The 15,754-nt window shown below is 45.1% G+C and overlaps 1 protein-coding gene across 2 annotated transcripts in view; it reads left to right on the plus strand.

Moving 5' to 3' along the window:
- Positions 1 to 15,754, plus strand: part of Tdrd7 (tudor domain containing 7) — a 62,408-nt gene that overhangs the window by 27,452 nt on the left and 19,202 nt on the right. For both annotated transcript variants that reach the window (XM_052176432.1, XM_052176433.1), the window contains exons 7-10: positions 4,990 to 5,573; positions 7,863 to 8,049; positions 10,899 to 11,010; positions 12,808 to 13,010. In XM_052176432.1, coding sequence (XP_052032392.1) covers positions 4,990 to 5,573; positions 7,863 to 8,049; positions 10,899 to 11,010; positions 12,808 to 13,010 — 1,086 coding nt within the window. The remainder of the gene's footprint in view (positions 1 to 4,989; positions 5,574 to 7,862; positions 8,050 to 10,898; positions 11,011 to 12,807; positions 13,011 to 15,754) is intronic.

A 15,754-nucleotide genomic window follows, 5' to 3' on the forward strand; every position in this document is an offset into this window, starting at 1 on the left:
TTTAGAACATCATTTAAAACATCAACATAAAATTTCTACTCCATGGAAACAGAGCTGTGCTCATATAGTTTGAGAAGTCTCAGTTTAGCTGGATGTTACTGGATTCTTCTAGAACCTTAAAGAAAATTCTAATTCCATAGAAACAGTAAACATAATCTCAGAGACCTCTGCTGTGCTCTTAGCAGGTGAGCCGTCAGAGACTAAGTTCACAGGCAGAACTAGAGCAAAAGACCTCTCCTGGCTAAGGAGAAAGCAGGGCAGAGGATGAGTGCTCCCCTGAATGAACACAGAGCTGTCCAAAGAAGCTGATGGGTTTTTCCTTTGGACCTGTACCTACTAAATCTGATGTGTCTCCCGGAAGCTTACAGAAACCTGGTGAGGTGTGAGATTCCAAATGGGGCAGAATCAATCCAAATCAAGCTGAGTAGAGGAGACTTGTGAGCATAGCAAGCCTAAGGCGCATTTGACATACTCTTCTGATGGTCACTGTCGAAGGTGGGTTATCTCCGTGGTATACAGTGCTAATGGCTTACATCACTGGTCCTGTAGGAGGTGGAGATTAAGCTGTGACTTGGCCTACCACTAGACTGATGATTTGAGGAGTAGATATCCAGATCTAAGCTACAAAACCAAAGGACAATGAGAGTAAGCATGGTTAGCATGCTGAGTCTGCCCATGCTGCATGGGCAGCGGCAGGGTGGGGGGGCACTGGTCCTTTCCCGGTTATGTACATAAGTCAGGTGGGCTAGAGGAACTAGAAGTTAGAAAAGTCCCCTCCTGGGAGATCTGTCAGAAGTGGCTTCCTGGTTGTCACATGCAAGAGCCTTGTTATTGTGTTGGGAACTGAAGCAGGAGCCCACATATAAATCTTAAGCCCTGGGAGATGGGCCAGAGCACAGAGACACCCAATATGAGCATGGTTCCTTAGCTTTGAGGAGACCTGGGCCAGGAGAGAGAACGAGAGATGTCATGATTTGTGAGAGCCAGCAACCACGGGAGAGTTGTGAAAAGTGAGTTTCCATCCATAGGAAAATTTAAAACAAATGAGCTAAAAATTATATTTGTTTTAATTTTTTATGTCTAAATAATGTCTTCCGTGATATTCCCCTTTGAACTAAGAAACCCTTAAGCCAGTAGTCCTCAACGTGTAGGTCTCTTTGGGGGTGGAGTAACCCTTTCACAGGGGTCATCTAACACCATCAGAAAACAGGTATTCACATTATGATTTATAACAGAAAACTTAGTTGTGAATAAGCAACAAAATTATTTTTATGGTTGGAGTCACCACAAGCATTAGGAAGGTTGAAAACTGCTTCCTTAAACCATTCTTCAAAGGTTAGTTAATGAAATATTTGGTCCAAGCTGTTTTCCATGTCACTAAACTTACTAGGGAATACATTTGCCTGAAATTTTGAATGCTGTCTGAATTAACTGCAGCTAGACCAGGGTCTGTTCCTAAAGTTAGGTGAGTGTTTAATCTTAGTCAGCAGGCAGGACTGGCAACTTCAGGCATTCAACATCGCTTTTGAAATAAGGAAGCAGTCTGTAGTCCTGGAGAACGGAGGGATTGCCCTAAACAAACGCACAAGCTGCTGAGGGAAGCCGCCTTCTAGGTTAGGGCTTCACCTGACTGCTCTTTGGGCTTTCGGGGAAAGTCTTGCTGTTTATAGACAAAGTTTGGCTTAGATGATACAGCCAGATTTGTAAACACATTACTTCTGGGTGGCCTTTAAGATTATTCTAGAATTAGCTGAACATAGAGGTGCACACCCACAATCTCATCAGGAGGAGAGCTAGATCATCAGTCAGATGTATAATGAGTCTGAGGCCAGCTGTACAAGGTCTTGTCTGAAAAGCAGAGATTATTGAATAAAGATTAGAAAAAAGAGGATTGTGCTTTTGCCTTAGGCCAACTGTGGAAAGCAGTGCTTCCTGCTCAAAAGAGCTCACTGCACTGGCTGTGTGCAGAGGCTGGGACAGAGCTTTGCGGGAGTTAGCGTGGCCATCACTTCTCGTCACACTAACGCGCAGGAGGAAATGCAGGCTCAACACTGCGGTGGGTGGGTGGGACAAAAAAAACCCTGAAGGCCCTATATTTTCAGGTAACTTCTTTGGAAAGAAAGGTATCATAAAGCTGAAGAGCATATCTTTTTAGGGTTAAAGGACGTGCAGTTGTGGCCCGAGGCTTATGGCCTTTCCCTGCTGGTCTAGCCTCCACTGTGCTCTTGAGAAGGGGTTGAGAAAGGTTAGTAGGTGAAGGTGGAGAGAGTTTGAAGGCAGCCCTGCAGCCTGCTCTGTCTTTGGATGTGGAAGGCTACCATGTCTCAGTCTAAAGTTACTTCAGCTGGAGTCATACTTTCAGGAGCCACTCACAGCATTGATTTTTATTTTTCCATTTTTCTGGGAAATATATTTTCTAGCCCTACTTGGATACCTGGCCTAAATTCTGAGGCCTTATCCAGTATGCTAAAGCATAGCACAGACAGACCTGAAATCCTGACTGCTGAGAGGCCAGCTCACGCTACATAGCAAGACCCAACCTCAGAGTAGAGAGGGGCTGGAAATGTTGCTTAGTGATAGAAAACTTGCTCTGAATCACTTCCTAGCATTGGAGAGAAACTTTAAAATATTAAAAATTCGGATTTAAGAAGCTAATGAGCCATGGAGAGAAGGAATACCCCAGATACTTATGTTACTGCATCTTAGCCAGGTACATACCATTTCTAGGTGATCTCTTGCTTTTCAGAGTCTGAGATGGTTCCTAAGTCCTTGAAACTTAGGGTACATTAGTGGAGGAATAAAGAAGAGAACCAAGGGATCTGTGTCCACCACTTCCTAAGTGTTGTGAAGAGTGTGTAATCAGACTACAAGGATGCTGGGGGTTTTTTGTTTTTTGTTTTGCTTGTTTTGTTTTTTGAGATAATATCTCATGTAGCTCAGACTGTCCTTATGAATATATGTAGCTGAAGGTAACTTGGAACTCTTCCCACCACTACCTCCAAAATGCTGAGATTAGAAATGTATGCTATAATGCCCGGCTCCAAATGGAATCTTTAATGTCATAGTGGCCTTGTCTTTCGACTTATTAAAAGTCTTCCCTTGTACATTTGCACCTGTGGTCTGTCTTCCTAAATACTGTGTAAAACGTGAGGTTAATGAAGTGATGTTCTTTATTAGTAAGCTGACCAGTCAGAAAAAGTATTCTGGTTGTGCCTGGCATTGGTGAGTCATGCCTGTGATTCCAACTCTTAAGAGACAGAGGATCAGACGGCCAGGAATGTGTGGTGGTACACACCTATAATCCCTGCACTAGAGAGGCAGAGGCAGACGGATCTTTGTGAATTTGAGCCCAGCCTAGTCTCCATAGTTCCTGTATAGCTGGGGAGACCCTGTCATAAAAGAGGGGGTTGGGGAGATCAGGAGTTCAAAGCCAGTTTGTGTTAAAAAATGAGTTTAAGGCCAGCCTGGACTGCAGATAGCCCTGCCGAAAAACAAAATGCAAGCATCAAACAGCGACAAAACAGGTCTGTTGTTTTTGGTAGTTTTCTGTAAATTTATTACCATCCTGGTAGATTCTCCTAAGAATTAAAATTGTAGCTGAGTAATACCCAAATGGGACTAATAAAAGGGATCATTCATTCATGAATTTTTTTAGGCAAATGGATGGAACTGGAAAATATCCTAAGAGAGGTAACACAATCACAAAAGAATACACATGGAATGCAATCATTGATAAGTGGATATTAATTAGCCCTGAAGCTCTGAATACTGAAGATACAATTAGCATATCAAATGATTCCCATGAAGAAGGAAGAAGAGGGCCCTAATCCTGGAAAGGCTTGATCCAGCATTGTAGAGGAGTACCAGGACAGAGAAAGGGAGGGGGAAAGACAGGAGAATGGATGGAGAGAAGAGGACTTATGGGACATATGGGGAGGGGGGAACTGGGAAAGAGGAAAGCTTTTGGGTTGTAAACAAAGAATATAGAAAATAAAAATATATATTAAAAAAAAAAGAAAAAGAAAAAAAAAGGGATCCTAAAGGCAGATCCTGAAATCTGAACTTAGGCTAAGGGTGAAGAATCTGGTGGTGTGAAAGGCTAAATGGTGACTCTCTAGGCTTTGGGAGTTCAGAAATGCTGCAGAACTGGATGACTGTCACCTGTCCCGTCCTGATGTAGAGAGCAAAGCAGCCTTGGGTTACAGCTGCCAGGGAGACTGGATACTCACCTAATCCCATAGGATGTTCACCTGTGAATGGCTCTTCTGATTGGTCGGCCATTTAAACTGTGAAAGTCAGTCTTAGCTCATAAGTCTGATGGTACCAGTCCTCTTCTGTCAGTAGAAAGGCTTGGCATTGGAGGACAGCAATGTCACCAGTTCTCAGTGTGTTCCTCTCAGGCATGTAAAGTCAGAGACTGGAGGCATCTGATGCTGGGTCTTTCCCCCTAGTTAATTAAGATGGCAGTGTTATGTGTGTGCTGTGGTGATTGCTCACACTCGCTTACCTCTGGGCATCTTTTCTAAAGACTCCACACTGAAAGCTGTGAGTGCCTCAGGATGCTGTGGGAAGGAAAGAGGTACCTTACTGTGCTTAATTATTCCTGCCGTTCCTCCCCGAGGTCTCCCCGAGACGTATGTATTCCTGACGTACCTTCATCTCATTCTGGCTCCTGTGTATTTTGCAAACTTTGCTCTGGATTTAGCAGAGAACCATTGACAGGGCAGAAGCCTCATGATTTCCCTGGGCAGTTTGAGTGTTAACTGTCTTCGGAGTGAAATGAATGCCTTTTCTTCCTGATTGTCTCTGAACTCTTGCTCATGTCATCTTTCAGGTGATGCATCTTTGTAGTTAAGAAGAATAACATGTACACATTTTTGCATTATGAAATTGAAATTAGTCCTCTCTCAAATATAAAATAATTTCTGTGTTTTTAGGTTTTTCTCACCCACTGAAATGTCTGTCATTGGCTCTCTTTAAAAATTTCAGGTGGAAAAACCGTGTGGTGGTGGCCAAGATTTACTTCTTTATCCTGCCAAGAGAGAGCAGCCCTTGAGAAGTGACCAGGACCCCGAGAAGGAGCTCCCTCCTCCACCTCCTGCTCCTAAGCAGGAGGTGCCATCTAAAGGGAGCCCAGCAGTGATGCCAGATGTCAAGGAGAAAGTGGCAGAGCTGCTGGGGAAGTACTCAAGTGGCCTTTGGGCAAGTGCGCTCCCCAAGGCATTTGAGGACATGTATAAAGTCAAGTTCCCTGAGGATGCCTTAAAAAATCTTGCCTCACTCTCTGATGTGTGCACCATAAACTACATTTCTGGAAACACCCAGAAGGCAATTCTCTATGCGAAACTCCCGTTGCCTACTGACAAGATCTTAAAGGATGAAGGGCAAGCACAAGGAGATTTTGACATCAAATCGATGATTGAACAAGAGTATTTGCAGATAGAAAAAAACATGGCTGAAAGTGCTGATGACTTTGTGGAGGACATAACTGTGCCGCCCCTGATAATCCCAACCGAGGCCTCCCCATCTGTGTTGGTGGTTGAGCTGAGCAACACAAACGATGTGGTTATCAGGCAAGTTGGCATTTCTAGTTGTTAAGAGCTGCACAGTGTTGTCACGTGACCATTCCTAGCATGGCTGAGGGAAGGAAGCACGCCATCCTCAGGAGTCATAGTGAAGTACAGGAGCATGACTGTGCTAATACTTGTTAAATGCCCATGGGATTCTTAGGAGAAAAGATGGCTAATAGTTTTAAACAGGAATGATAATATGAACTTGGTAACAATTGTGTCATAAGCATCATGGCAACTATGTCAAAAACATCCCATTTCTATTCAACCTGTAAACAGCCTGGTCCCTTCAGGCCAGGTGATGCCATCAGATCTAGGACACTGTGGCAGCCCTAAAATGTCAGGGTAGTTAACTTCATCGTACACCTCAGATTAGCCAGTTGACCTAGAGCTGCCCTGCTGACATGAGCCTTTAGATGCCATTCTGAGAGATGAGTAGCTGTCACCTAAGTGACTGATGACAGCCTGAATTGACAGCAGCCTAGCTCTAAATGCTTCTCTTAGACTTTCAGAAAAGCATGATGAGAACATAGGGAATGTAGAAAGATATCCGTTTGCTGCTCCCTGCAGTGGGAACATGTATCATTGAAGTATTGGATCACTGTCTAGTGTGGAGCTGGAGAGAAGGGGAAAACATTGAAACAAAAAGCATCCAGGTCCCTTGACCCCAAATGGCCCTCTGGTTTGTGCTACCCAAGACCTATAGCTGAAATAGAAAAGCCCAGAGAATACCCAAATTAAATCCTTCCAGAAGGAAGAGCCTGACAGCATTAAAGCAAGTGGTGGTCCAGCTAACACCAAAGGGATCATGATGCCTGCCTAGTCTTCTGCTCTGCCACCAAGAAGGATCTTTAGAGGGACTTTGACTTACATGGAGTTTTAGGTGCAAGTAAAGCTTTGTACCGGCCACATACTGAGGTTGATCTATGCAAAGTCTCCCTTTGTTCAGGTAATTTGGAGACAGTATATGAGCCTATACTGAGTACTGCCCACTCACCTAGCCATATAGCACCAGGCCTTGTCCTTCCTTACCTGTGAGTGGAGCCATCCTTCTCTACTGGCTGCAGCAACTCCCTGGTGCCTCTCCACATAACTCAGTTGTCTCCTAAGTTCAAGACCCTAGTCCCATGCCTCTAAAGCTGGGGCCCAGTGGAAGACTGACTCCAGCCTCTCCCGAATACTTGCAGCACTCAGCAAGTGCAAATGATGGCTCTTGACAGAGTCTCTAACCCATGTAGGGACGAAGACTGCACATCTTAAAACAGCTACTTTCCAGAGTGGCATTCTTTGCCTTATGTGTAAAATGCCTTCATAGCTTCCCCTTCTCTCTAGTAACAGGTAGGCTGGCTGGGCCATCTTCTGTCCTGCAGATAGTTACCAACACCATGTGGAGCAATTTCTTAGAGTTTTCTGAAATCCACCAGAGGCCCTGGGTAAAAACTGGAGAAATACAAGGAACAGGGCTTTCCTTTTGCATCTTGGCCAGGTGATTTGAGGACTCTTCTAGCTGAAAACCTCATCCTGTGGCAGAATTGTTGTCGTTTCAGGAGCCAGACTTGGTTCTCTAGCATCCTGGAATGAGGCCTGTAAGACACCTACTCATGACTGATGAGAAATGTATTTTGAAAATCTCACTAGATCAAAGGACTACATCAACAGTAGAGAAGGCTGAGGATGCTTGAAAATAACCCTTCTCAGGGTGTACACTTTAGAGGCTCAGCCAGAATGTGTCAGTTCTAGAGTATGAGCTCAACATTTTGTTGTAATTTGCTCAAATTTGTTAAATAAATTTTGGGGTTTGTCTTTCAGGGCTGGAGATGGAGCCTAGACCCTGGCAGAGGCTAGGGAATTGTTATGCTGCATACACCCCCAAGTCCTAGACCTCACTTTGTTGTTCTTGGTACTTCCTCTGCTTTTCAAAGTTTAAGGATTCTAAGATGCAGTCTCACCAGGGTAAAACCATCTGCCAGATCTCAGCAGCCTCATTTCAGACTCTGAAGGGCTCCATGCCCTCCTGTGGGTCTCTGTGTACCTTCTGCCTTCTTGTCCTGGGCTCTCCTGCAGACTGCTGCTTCCTGGGGCTTCCAATGCCTGGGCTACTCTGCTTGTCTCAGGGCTGTCACACATTGGGCAGTGGGCATCATAGTCCTGTCTTCCTGCACCTGAGTACAGTTCCTTCCCCTGCTGGGGTGAGCAGCTGTGAGACTGGAACCAAGACTGCAGGGGACACAGGAGCACCGGTGAGCCCTGGGCTTCACTCACCCTGAGCTGTTACTCCTCTCACCAATCCAGGTATGTAGGTAAAGACTACTCAGCTGCTCAGGAACTGATGGAGGATGAGATGAAGGAATATTACAGTAAGAACCCCAGAGTCACACCAATCCAGACCGTGCATGTGGGGCAGCTGCTGGCAGTCAATGCAGAGGAGGATGCCTGGTTACGAGCACAGATCATCTCCACGGATGAGAACAAGATAAAGGCAAGCTCAGTTTTGTTAGCATGAGGTAGATACATTACAAGTTTTCAGATGTGTTTGTTACTGTTCTTTCAAATCCAGTGTGACTTTCACCAGAAATTCCAAGATAGTGCCTGTGAAAGACTATTCCTGCCAGATCTTATATCCGTGGCAGTTATAATGTCTCAGTGTCCTGGTCACAGAGTAAATGAAATTCCCTGTGAGAGCAGACTCGGATCTTATCAGAAGGGCATCCTCCTCACTCCTGGCACTGAGCAGCGTCCTGAGCACCTTCAGGCAGCCTTCTCTGAAGGAGCAGTCATAGCAGAGAGCTGCCAGTCTTCCTCCATGTCTTAACCTGAGCTGGACTCACACAGAGCAGGCTCTAGTACTTTTGGTAACATCCTGTCTTGGTTATCAGCCTCTTCCCCTTTGCTTTGTACCTTACATGAGGAGCCCAAGAGTCAGGACTCTGCCACAGGCTCAGTTTCCCTGAGAGTTATGCCCTTTGAAGCCTTGATGCTCCCCAGACAGGGAGAACAGTTGCTGAGCCATGAAAGGCTGCTGGCTTGGTGCTTCCTTGTTGGAAGCAAGCATGCTCTGAGTGACAGTCCTGTCTGGCGTCTTGCAGGCAGAGGAGCTGCTATTGTTTGACATGGAGGGTATGAAACAAAAGAGCATGTGCCAATCACCAGGATGGGTGTGGCAGGAAGCTTGGGGCCTGCAGATGGGGCCGGGGCCAAGAGGACTGAGGGACCCTGGGAGCAGCCTAGCTCAGCCTAAGACAGTGAGAGGAAGAACGGCAGCTCTCTGCTGAGGCTGCTTCCTCGGGGAAAGCCTGCTTGAAGCTGCTCAAGTCTTCTTGCACTCTTGTGATATTCCTGGCAGCTAGGAAGAGTGTGCAGGTGCTCAGGTGGCCCTGTGGTCACTTGATGGTGCCAAAGATCCAGAAGTGGAAGCACCAAGAGCCTGCTCACTGAAAGCTATCCCAACATGAGATGCTTGTTCTGCTCTCCTAGAGCAATAAAGGAGCCAGCTGCAGACGTAAACCCCGTGAAGACGTTGGAGTGGCCTGACGCTGGGTGAACCATGTGGCCTCACCTTCTCTGGAGACTGGATCTCACACACTGCATATACAGCATATATAACATGGGTCCAAGAAGAGCAAATCCAAGTTTCAGGTGTAGGCTACTGTTAATGAAATTGAAAAGTTTGCCTGAGTCTTGAAGCCTGTGAGAGGGGAAGAAATCGTGTGGGAAAGGTGGACGAGAACACTGGCATGGCTGGCAACTGACCCTTTGGACTCTGCCAGCGATCTGGGTTCAGGCAGCAGAGTCTAGTACTGTTTCCTAAGAGTGAGTCTTTGCACAGCAGCCAGGCACGCTCACCACACGACCAGGGGAGTTGGAGGGCTCTCTGCCTTTCTTCTTCCTCAGACTCCACTATGGAGGTATTTATCTTTGTTTCCGGCTGGTGCCTGTGCCTTATTTTCTTCAAAAGACACAGGGACCTACCTCTGTTGACTGGTATTTTCCAGGCAGCACTGCCTGACTTTTGTTGTTTGCTTTGTATTTCAGATTTCCAGTAGTCCGAGATTCTTGGTTATTCTAAATCTAGGATAATAAAACGTAATGTTTGTAATTACTAAGAAAAAATCGCTTTCATAGCTTCGGAGGCAGAGGTAGGCAGATCTCCAGCTGACCTACATAATGAGCTCCAGGCAAGGGAGAGTGACATAGTGAGACCTTGTCTTAAAGAGAGGTGGGAGACTTTGTGGTCTTTAGGTCTTGGTGTGCTGAAAAAGTCATCTCTGTTAATGGTATGTGTTCACGTCTCATTTCTGTAGCTATTCTAAAGTATCCTGAAAAGAGGCGACTCAGGAGAAAGGGCTCACTCGGGATGCAGTTCTTCACTACAGGAGAGTTAAGGCTGGAACTAACAGCAGTCAGTCCATCTGCAGCGAGAGCAGGGAGAAATGGATGCACGCATGCTTGTGCTCAGTTAGCTGCCTCTACTCTACAGTCCAGGGCCCAAAGCCAGGGTGTGCTGCTGCCCCCTTTGAGCCTAGGTCTTCCCGTATCAATTGAGGCAGTTAAACTAGTCCTCCACGATATTATACAGGCTGAGGCATCTACTGTGATCTAAACCCACTGAGATACTTCCCAGATGATTCCGGGTTATGTCCCGTGACAGTACTGTGACAGACTAACCATCGCAGTAAAGAGTATACCAATCCAGTTCTACTCAGAGCTGGGGCCTCTGCCAAACTGAATGAAGATATAATCTAGATTTGTGAACTTGAATTAAAAATTGGATTCTCCCCCCATTTTTAAAAGTAGAATTTAATGTTGTCCAGACTGATGTTACTGTTGTCCCCAACCGAAGCATCTCATCCCCTAGTACCACAGTGGCTGAGAGAGCAGGCGGCCATAGGTGCTGTTTTGGGATTCGAACATCTGGTCAGTATCACAGGACTGATGGGCTCTCTGGAAACAGCTGCTGCCCCTTAGGACAGGGAAGAGTCCTAGCAGGAAGGACTGGTGGAACAGCATTGGATAAAGATGGGGAGAGGCCAGACAGCAGCAGAGGTGACCTTGGCCTTATTATTCCTGTTCACTAAGGGGTAAGGTCACAGACAATGGCCTGGAATACAGGACCCTGAGGCTCAGCCTTTTGTCATCTTCTAGGGATGCATCAGGGAACCTTTCCTTTAGCTGTGGGCGAAAGCTGAGGTGCCACTTACTGACTGTGGAATAAAATGAATCCTGTTGAATATATTAAGGTTTTAAGCTAAGAGTAAGGCCTTTTGAATGTAGAAGCATCTCATCTTCTGATGAGATTGCTGATGTGATTGGCTTTGCTTTACCCCTTAGGTGTGCTATGTTGACTATGGCTTTTGTGAAAACATTGAGAAGAGTAAAGCATACAGACTGAACCCACGGTTCTGCTCTCTGTCCTTTCAAGCTACAAAGTGCAAGCTAGCAGGTAAGGGGGACTTCTTAAAAACCCTTTTAACACTGTGCTCCAGATGTTTAATTTGGAAATGCTCTTGGTGTCTTAAGTGTTACATTTTCTTTTCTTCTGCCCTTCTGTTTGTTTGTTTGTTTGTTTGTTTGTTTTGTTCCATTTTGTTTTGCTTTAGGTAAAGTCTTACTATGCAGGCCAGCCTGGCTTTGAACTTAAACTCCTCCAACCTCACTTCCTCAGTGTTGACATTATAGGTGTGGGCTGCTACACCCAGCCCATAATGGGTTTTTCTTGAAAGGTTTAGTGAATGACCTCATATGATGTTCTGCATAAGGTGTAGTAATAATGAAAGTCTTTATTGTCACACTTATTATGTAGAACATAGCTCATTGTATTTTATTATAAAAAGTTTATCCATTTGAATGGCTTATGTTTATTTTGTTTTCTTGTAGTAAGAGCCTATATGACTCTATAACATGGGATTCACCCTGCTGGGTCTTGTCACTTCAGAGGTAGGGCCCTCAGCCCTCTCCATGGAAACACACTGTGCAGATACACTCTGGTAGCAAACCCTCATGTACCCAAAGGAGCCAGCCGCACTGTGGGGTTGTTGCACTGTGGGGTTGTTACACTGTGGGGCTGTGCTGGCTCTTGTGCCTTTCCTCTTTACAGAAGTGTAGGAATTTGTACCTGTGCATGACAGTAGGGAGAAGCTGATGGAAGGCATAGTGAGATTAATGAAAACAGGCTTACACTTACACTAAAGGGATCAGACTTCTTTTTCTACATTTTATGATTTTATGTCTCTCTCTTATGTACACACACACACACACACACACACACACACACACACGTGTATACCCCATGAGAACATGTTCCTGTGCAGCCAGAGGTATCAGATACTCTGTAGCTAGAGTTTCAGGCGGTCATAAGCCTCCCAACGTGATGCTGGGAAGCAAACTCAGGCCCCCAGTGGAGATCATTGGTAACCACTAAGCCATCTCTCCAGCCCTGAGATCATTACATGAAAATGAGCTCTCTACAGAAAAATTCTCCTTAAGCTGAGTATGACAACCCACACCTGTGATGTCAGCATTTCAGAGTATAAGATGACAAATTGGAGGCCGGCTAGGCTACATAGTCAGTTCCAGGCCAATCTGGGCTTATAGAATGAGACCTTGTCTCAATGAATGAATGAATGAATGAAAGGAAGGAAGGGAGGAAAGAAGAGAAGGAAGGAAGGGAAAGAAAAGAAAGGTAGGTAGACAGACAGATTAGTGTCCCCACCAGCAAGGATGAATTTTTATGTCTCTGAATGGCCTGACTCTGAGGTAAGCACAACAAGCTCTTCAGAGCCAATCATAGATTGTGGAGTTGGTTTGAAAGGAATGTATCACAATTGCAGAACAGGAGTCTGGTGCGGAGGTAAAAGGCCTGAGCAGAGTCCCAGCACTAAAAGTCTTGAGGATAGGCAAGACAAGGGTCTGCCTTATAGTTTACACTCAAAGAGAACAGTAGGCAGCGACACTGAAGCCCCATACAGAAGTGGTGCTCTCATTTCAATTAGTTTAGTTTGGTAGATGGTCTCAGAGTTGCCATATATGTAATATATTGAATTCTAAATGTCACAGAACTGAAAATGATTGACTAATAATACTGCACCTGACACCTGTGGTGGCTGAAGCATCAGTATCTTGATGAATCTCTCTGTGGTGTCCTCAGGGTCAGGGATGACTTAAGGAGGAGAAGGCGGAGGAGAGGAAGTATTTCAATTTTCAGTTATACGTAGAAATGAAAGCAGTTACTTCTTTTCAGGGTTGGAGATTCTGAATGATGATCCCGACCTTGTGAAGGTGGTGGAGTCGTTAACGTGTGGGAAGATCTTTGCTGTGGAGATCCTGGATAAGTCCGATATCCCGCTGGTAGTGTTGTATGACACTTCAGGAGAAGATGATATCAACATCAATGCCACCTGCCTGAAGGCCATATGTGACAGATCTCTGGAAGTTCATCTCCAGGTACTGCTGTGGTTGTTGTTGAGTGTGTGTGTGTGTGTGTGTGTGTGTGTGTGTGTGTGTGTGTGTGTGTGTAGGGTGGCTATGCAAACACTATAGTCAGCAGAGTGTCTATCTAGGGAGGCAAGAAAGAAATTCGGTTTAATACAACTAAGTAGCTGGTATTGGTTCAAACTTTGTGATTTTTATATCAGATGGTTGTTTTTTAGGCATATTTAAGCACAGCACAATTTTGTAAAAAGTTTCCTGGTGATAATTAACTCAGTCTCATGTGTACAACAAAGCTTAAGACATGATTACATTGGAACTCTTATAAAGTATAAGTGATAACTTCCATAGGATGGGTTCTATAGAATAACTAAGGAAGCAGGCTCGAAGTAAAATACTACTGATAGGGTCTGGTGAAGGATGGCTGTATAGATTGACTGAGATAAATGGGCTCAAGATAAAGGTCTGAAAGAGCTAGTGTGGCCATACATGCAGCACAGAGGCCACCAAGTTTTTAACCACCTTTGCTCTAAGCATTCTGAGCAGAGACTAGCTACATACATCTCTCTCCCTTTGAAGAGACACCCTGAATGCTTACCACTCCTGGTTTCCCTAGTTCTCATCTGTGAGCACAAGGACCTACATGCCTCCTACAGAAGTAAATTGTCAGGGCCTGAAGACATGGCTCCTTAGTTAAAGTGTTTACCATACAAGCAGGAGAGCCTACATACCTATCCTACACATATTACAAAACAAAACCTCAATTCCAGTGGCATGCCTCTAGAATCCCAGGTCTTGGGTAACCAAGACAGGATAATACCTAAGACTTAGCAGGCAAGTTGTCTGGGCAAGTCAGTGACTTCCCTCAACAAGCACCCTTGTCTCAAAAGATAAGATGGGAAGTGGATAAGGAAAATACCTGTCATCAACCTCTGGTCTCCGTATGAACACATCCATGCAGGAACACGTGTATATACACATGCACAGACAAAAGGGAAGAGACTAGAGTGAGGAGAGATGAGAAGAAAATCATATGAAAAGAAAGTTACAGATTTTAGGCAAATAATCGATACCACCTGACTAGAAACATGAGGAGGGGATGCAGAGGGGAAATGACATCACTTTACTGTTGAAAAGCAAGGAGAGCACATAGATGGGACATGACAACCTAGTAATTATTCCTCAGAAATTAAATTTCTTTGTTTTCCAGTTTCTTAACCACTGAGCCATCTCTCCAGTCCACTGTTTTCTAGTTTCTGCAATGGAAATTTTTATATAAATTTTATATAAATTAAAATTTTATAATTTTCTTATAAAGATTGAAAAACATGAGGAAAAAGTTTATCCATGAAAATATTGTTAGTCTGAACATTCTTTAAATCTTTAGGGCATAATAAACTGTAGAATATTCAACTGAAACAATTGGTTAGATGCTAAAGAACAGGCTATCATTTTAAAGACTTGATAAAAATCATTTCGGAAAAGAGGCTGTTAACAAATGGAACTATGATTTTTAAAAAATACTGAAATTTGACCCAAAAATGGCTGAGATTAAAATCTTTTATGTTGATTATAGTTTTTGAAAAGCATTAACACTCATATAGTTCCCATTGCCCATATTGCCTGCAACAGGCAGGAGAACTGGCCCCGCTCCTCACCAACTGCGGCACTAAGGAGAGGCCCTGCCTCTCACTTGGACAGCACAGTAGAGACAGCCTTGGTGCCAGAAGCTCAGGAGAGATGGCCCAGCCACTCCTCTGCCAAAAAGACGGCGTGAGCAGTGGTGATGTTCCATCCCTCACCACCTACAGTTGAGAGAGCTGGCCCTGAGGTCCTAAGAGTGGGAGAGCCAGCACTGCCCCTCATTGGCTGGAGCACTCAGGAGAGCGAGCCCTGTACCCCACTTAGGCAACACAGTAGAGTAGAGCTGGCTCTATGGTGAAGGCACAAGTGAGCCAGACTCCAAGGATGTGAGAGTGAGAGAGCTGGCCCTTTACCAGCTGCAGCACTCAGGAGAGTGAAGACACCTTGACTGAGCAGCTAGCTCTGGTGGTGTGGGTGCAGGTAAGCTGGCCCCAAGGGCATGAGAATAGGAGTGCTGACCCTACCCGCTGTTGGGTCATTGTTGATTCTTTTCATTCAAACAACCCAATGTTGCAGCATTGGGTAGGCTAACCATGGCAATGCTAGAAAGTTCACTCTGGTAGTGAGGGTATTGGAGAGCTATTAGGCTGACCAACTCAGCTACCACCCAAGGCCAGATCCAGAGCTTAGAATTGGCCCACCCCAAAATCTACCTGGTCTGTGAAGCACTGAAGCCTGTGAAAGGCCTGGTCCTGCAGATCCAAAGCTGCATGATCTCCATGACACAGGGCAGCAATAGGAGAACCCAGAGGAGTCCCAGTGAGTTTCCAGTATTGATGATGTATCTGAAGCCAGAGGCCTCCAACCAGACCAGTAACTCATTGCAATGAACATTTGCAAGTAAAGGGTATACTGGGGGACACTCCACAGCTTCTACAACAAGAATGCTTTGTTTGTTTTCTTTTGGGGAGTTTCAAGGGGAGAGGGTGGATATGAAGGTATGGGGAGATGAGTGCAACTTGGAGTATGATGTGAAAGTCAAAAAGAATCAATAAAAATTTAAAAACATTATCACCACCAGCCCCCACCTGCACCCAGCCCCACCCAGCACCAGGCAAATGGCAGACCTGTCTCACACCTCAGATTGGCATATAGTCTTGCGGTGGTTAGAGTCT

The sequence above is a fragment of the Apodemus sylvaticus genome, chromosome 3 (genome assembly GCF_947179515.1).
Source record: "Apodemus sylvaticus chromosome 3, mApoSyl1.1, whole genome shotgun sequence".
NCBI lineage: Eukaryota > Metazoa > Chordata > Mammalia > Rodentia > Muridae > Apodemus > Apodemus sylvaticus.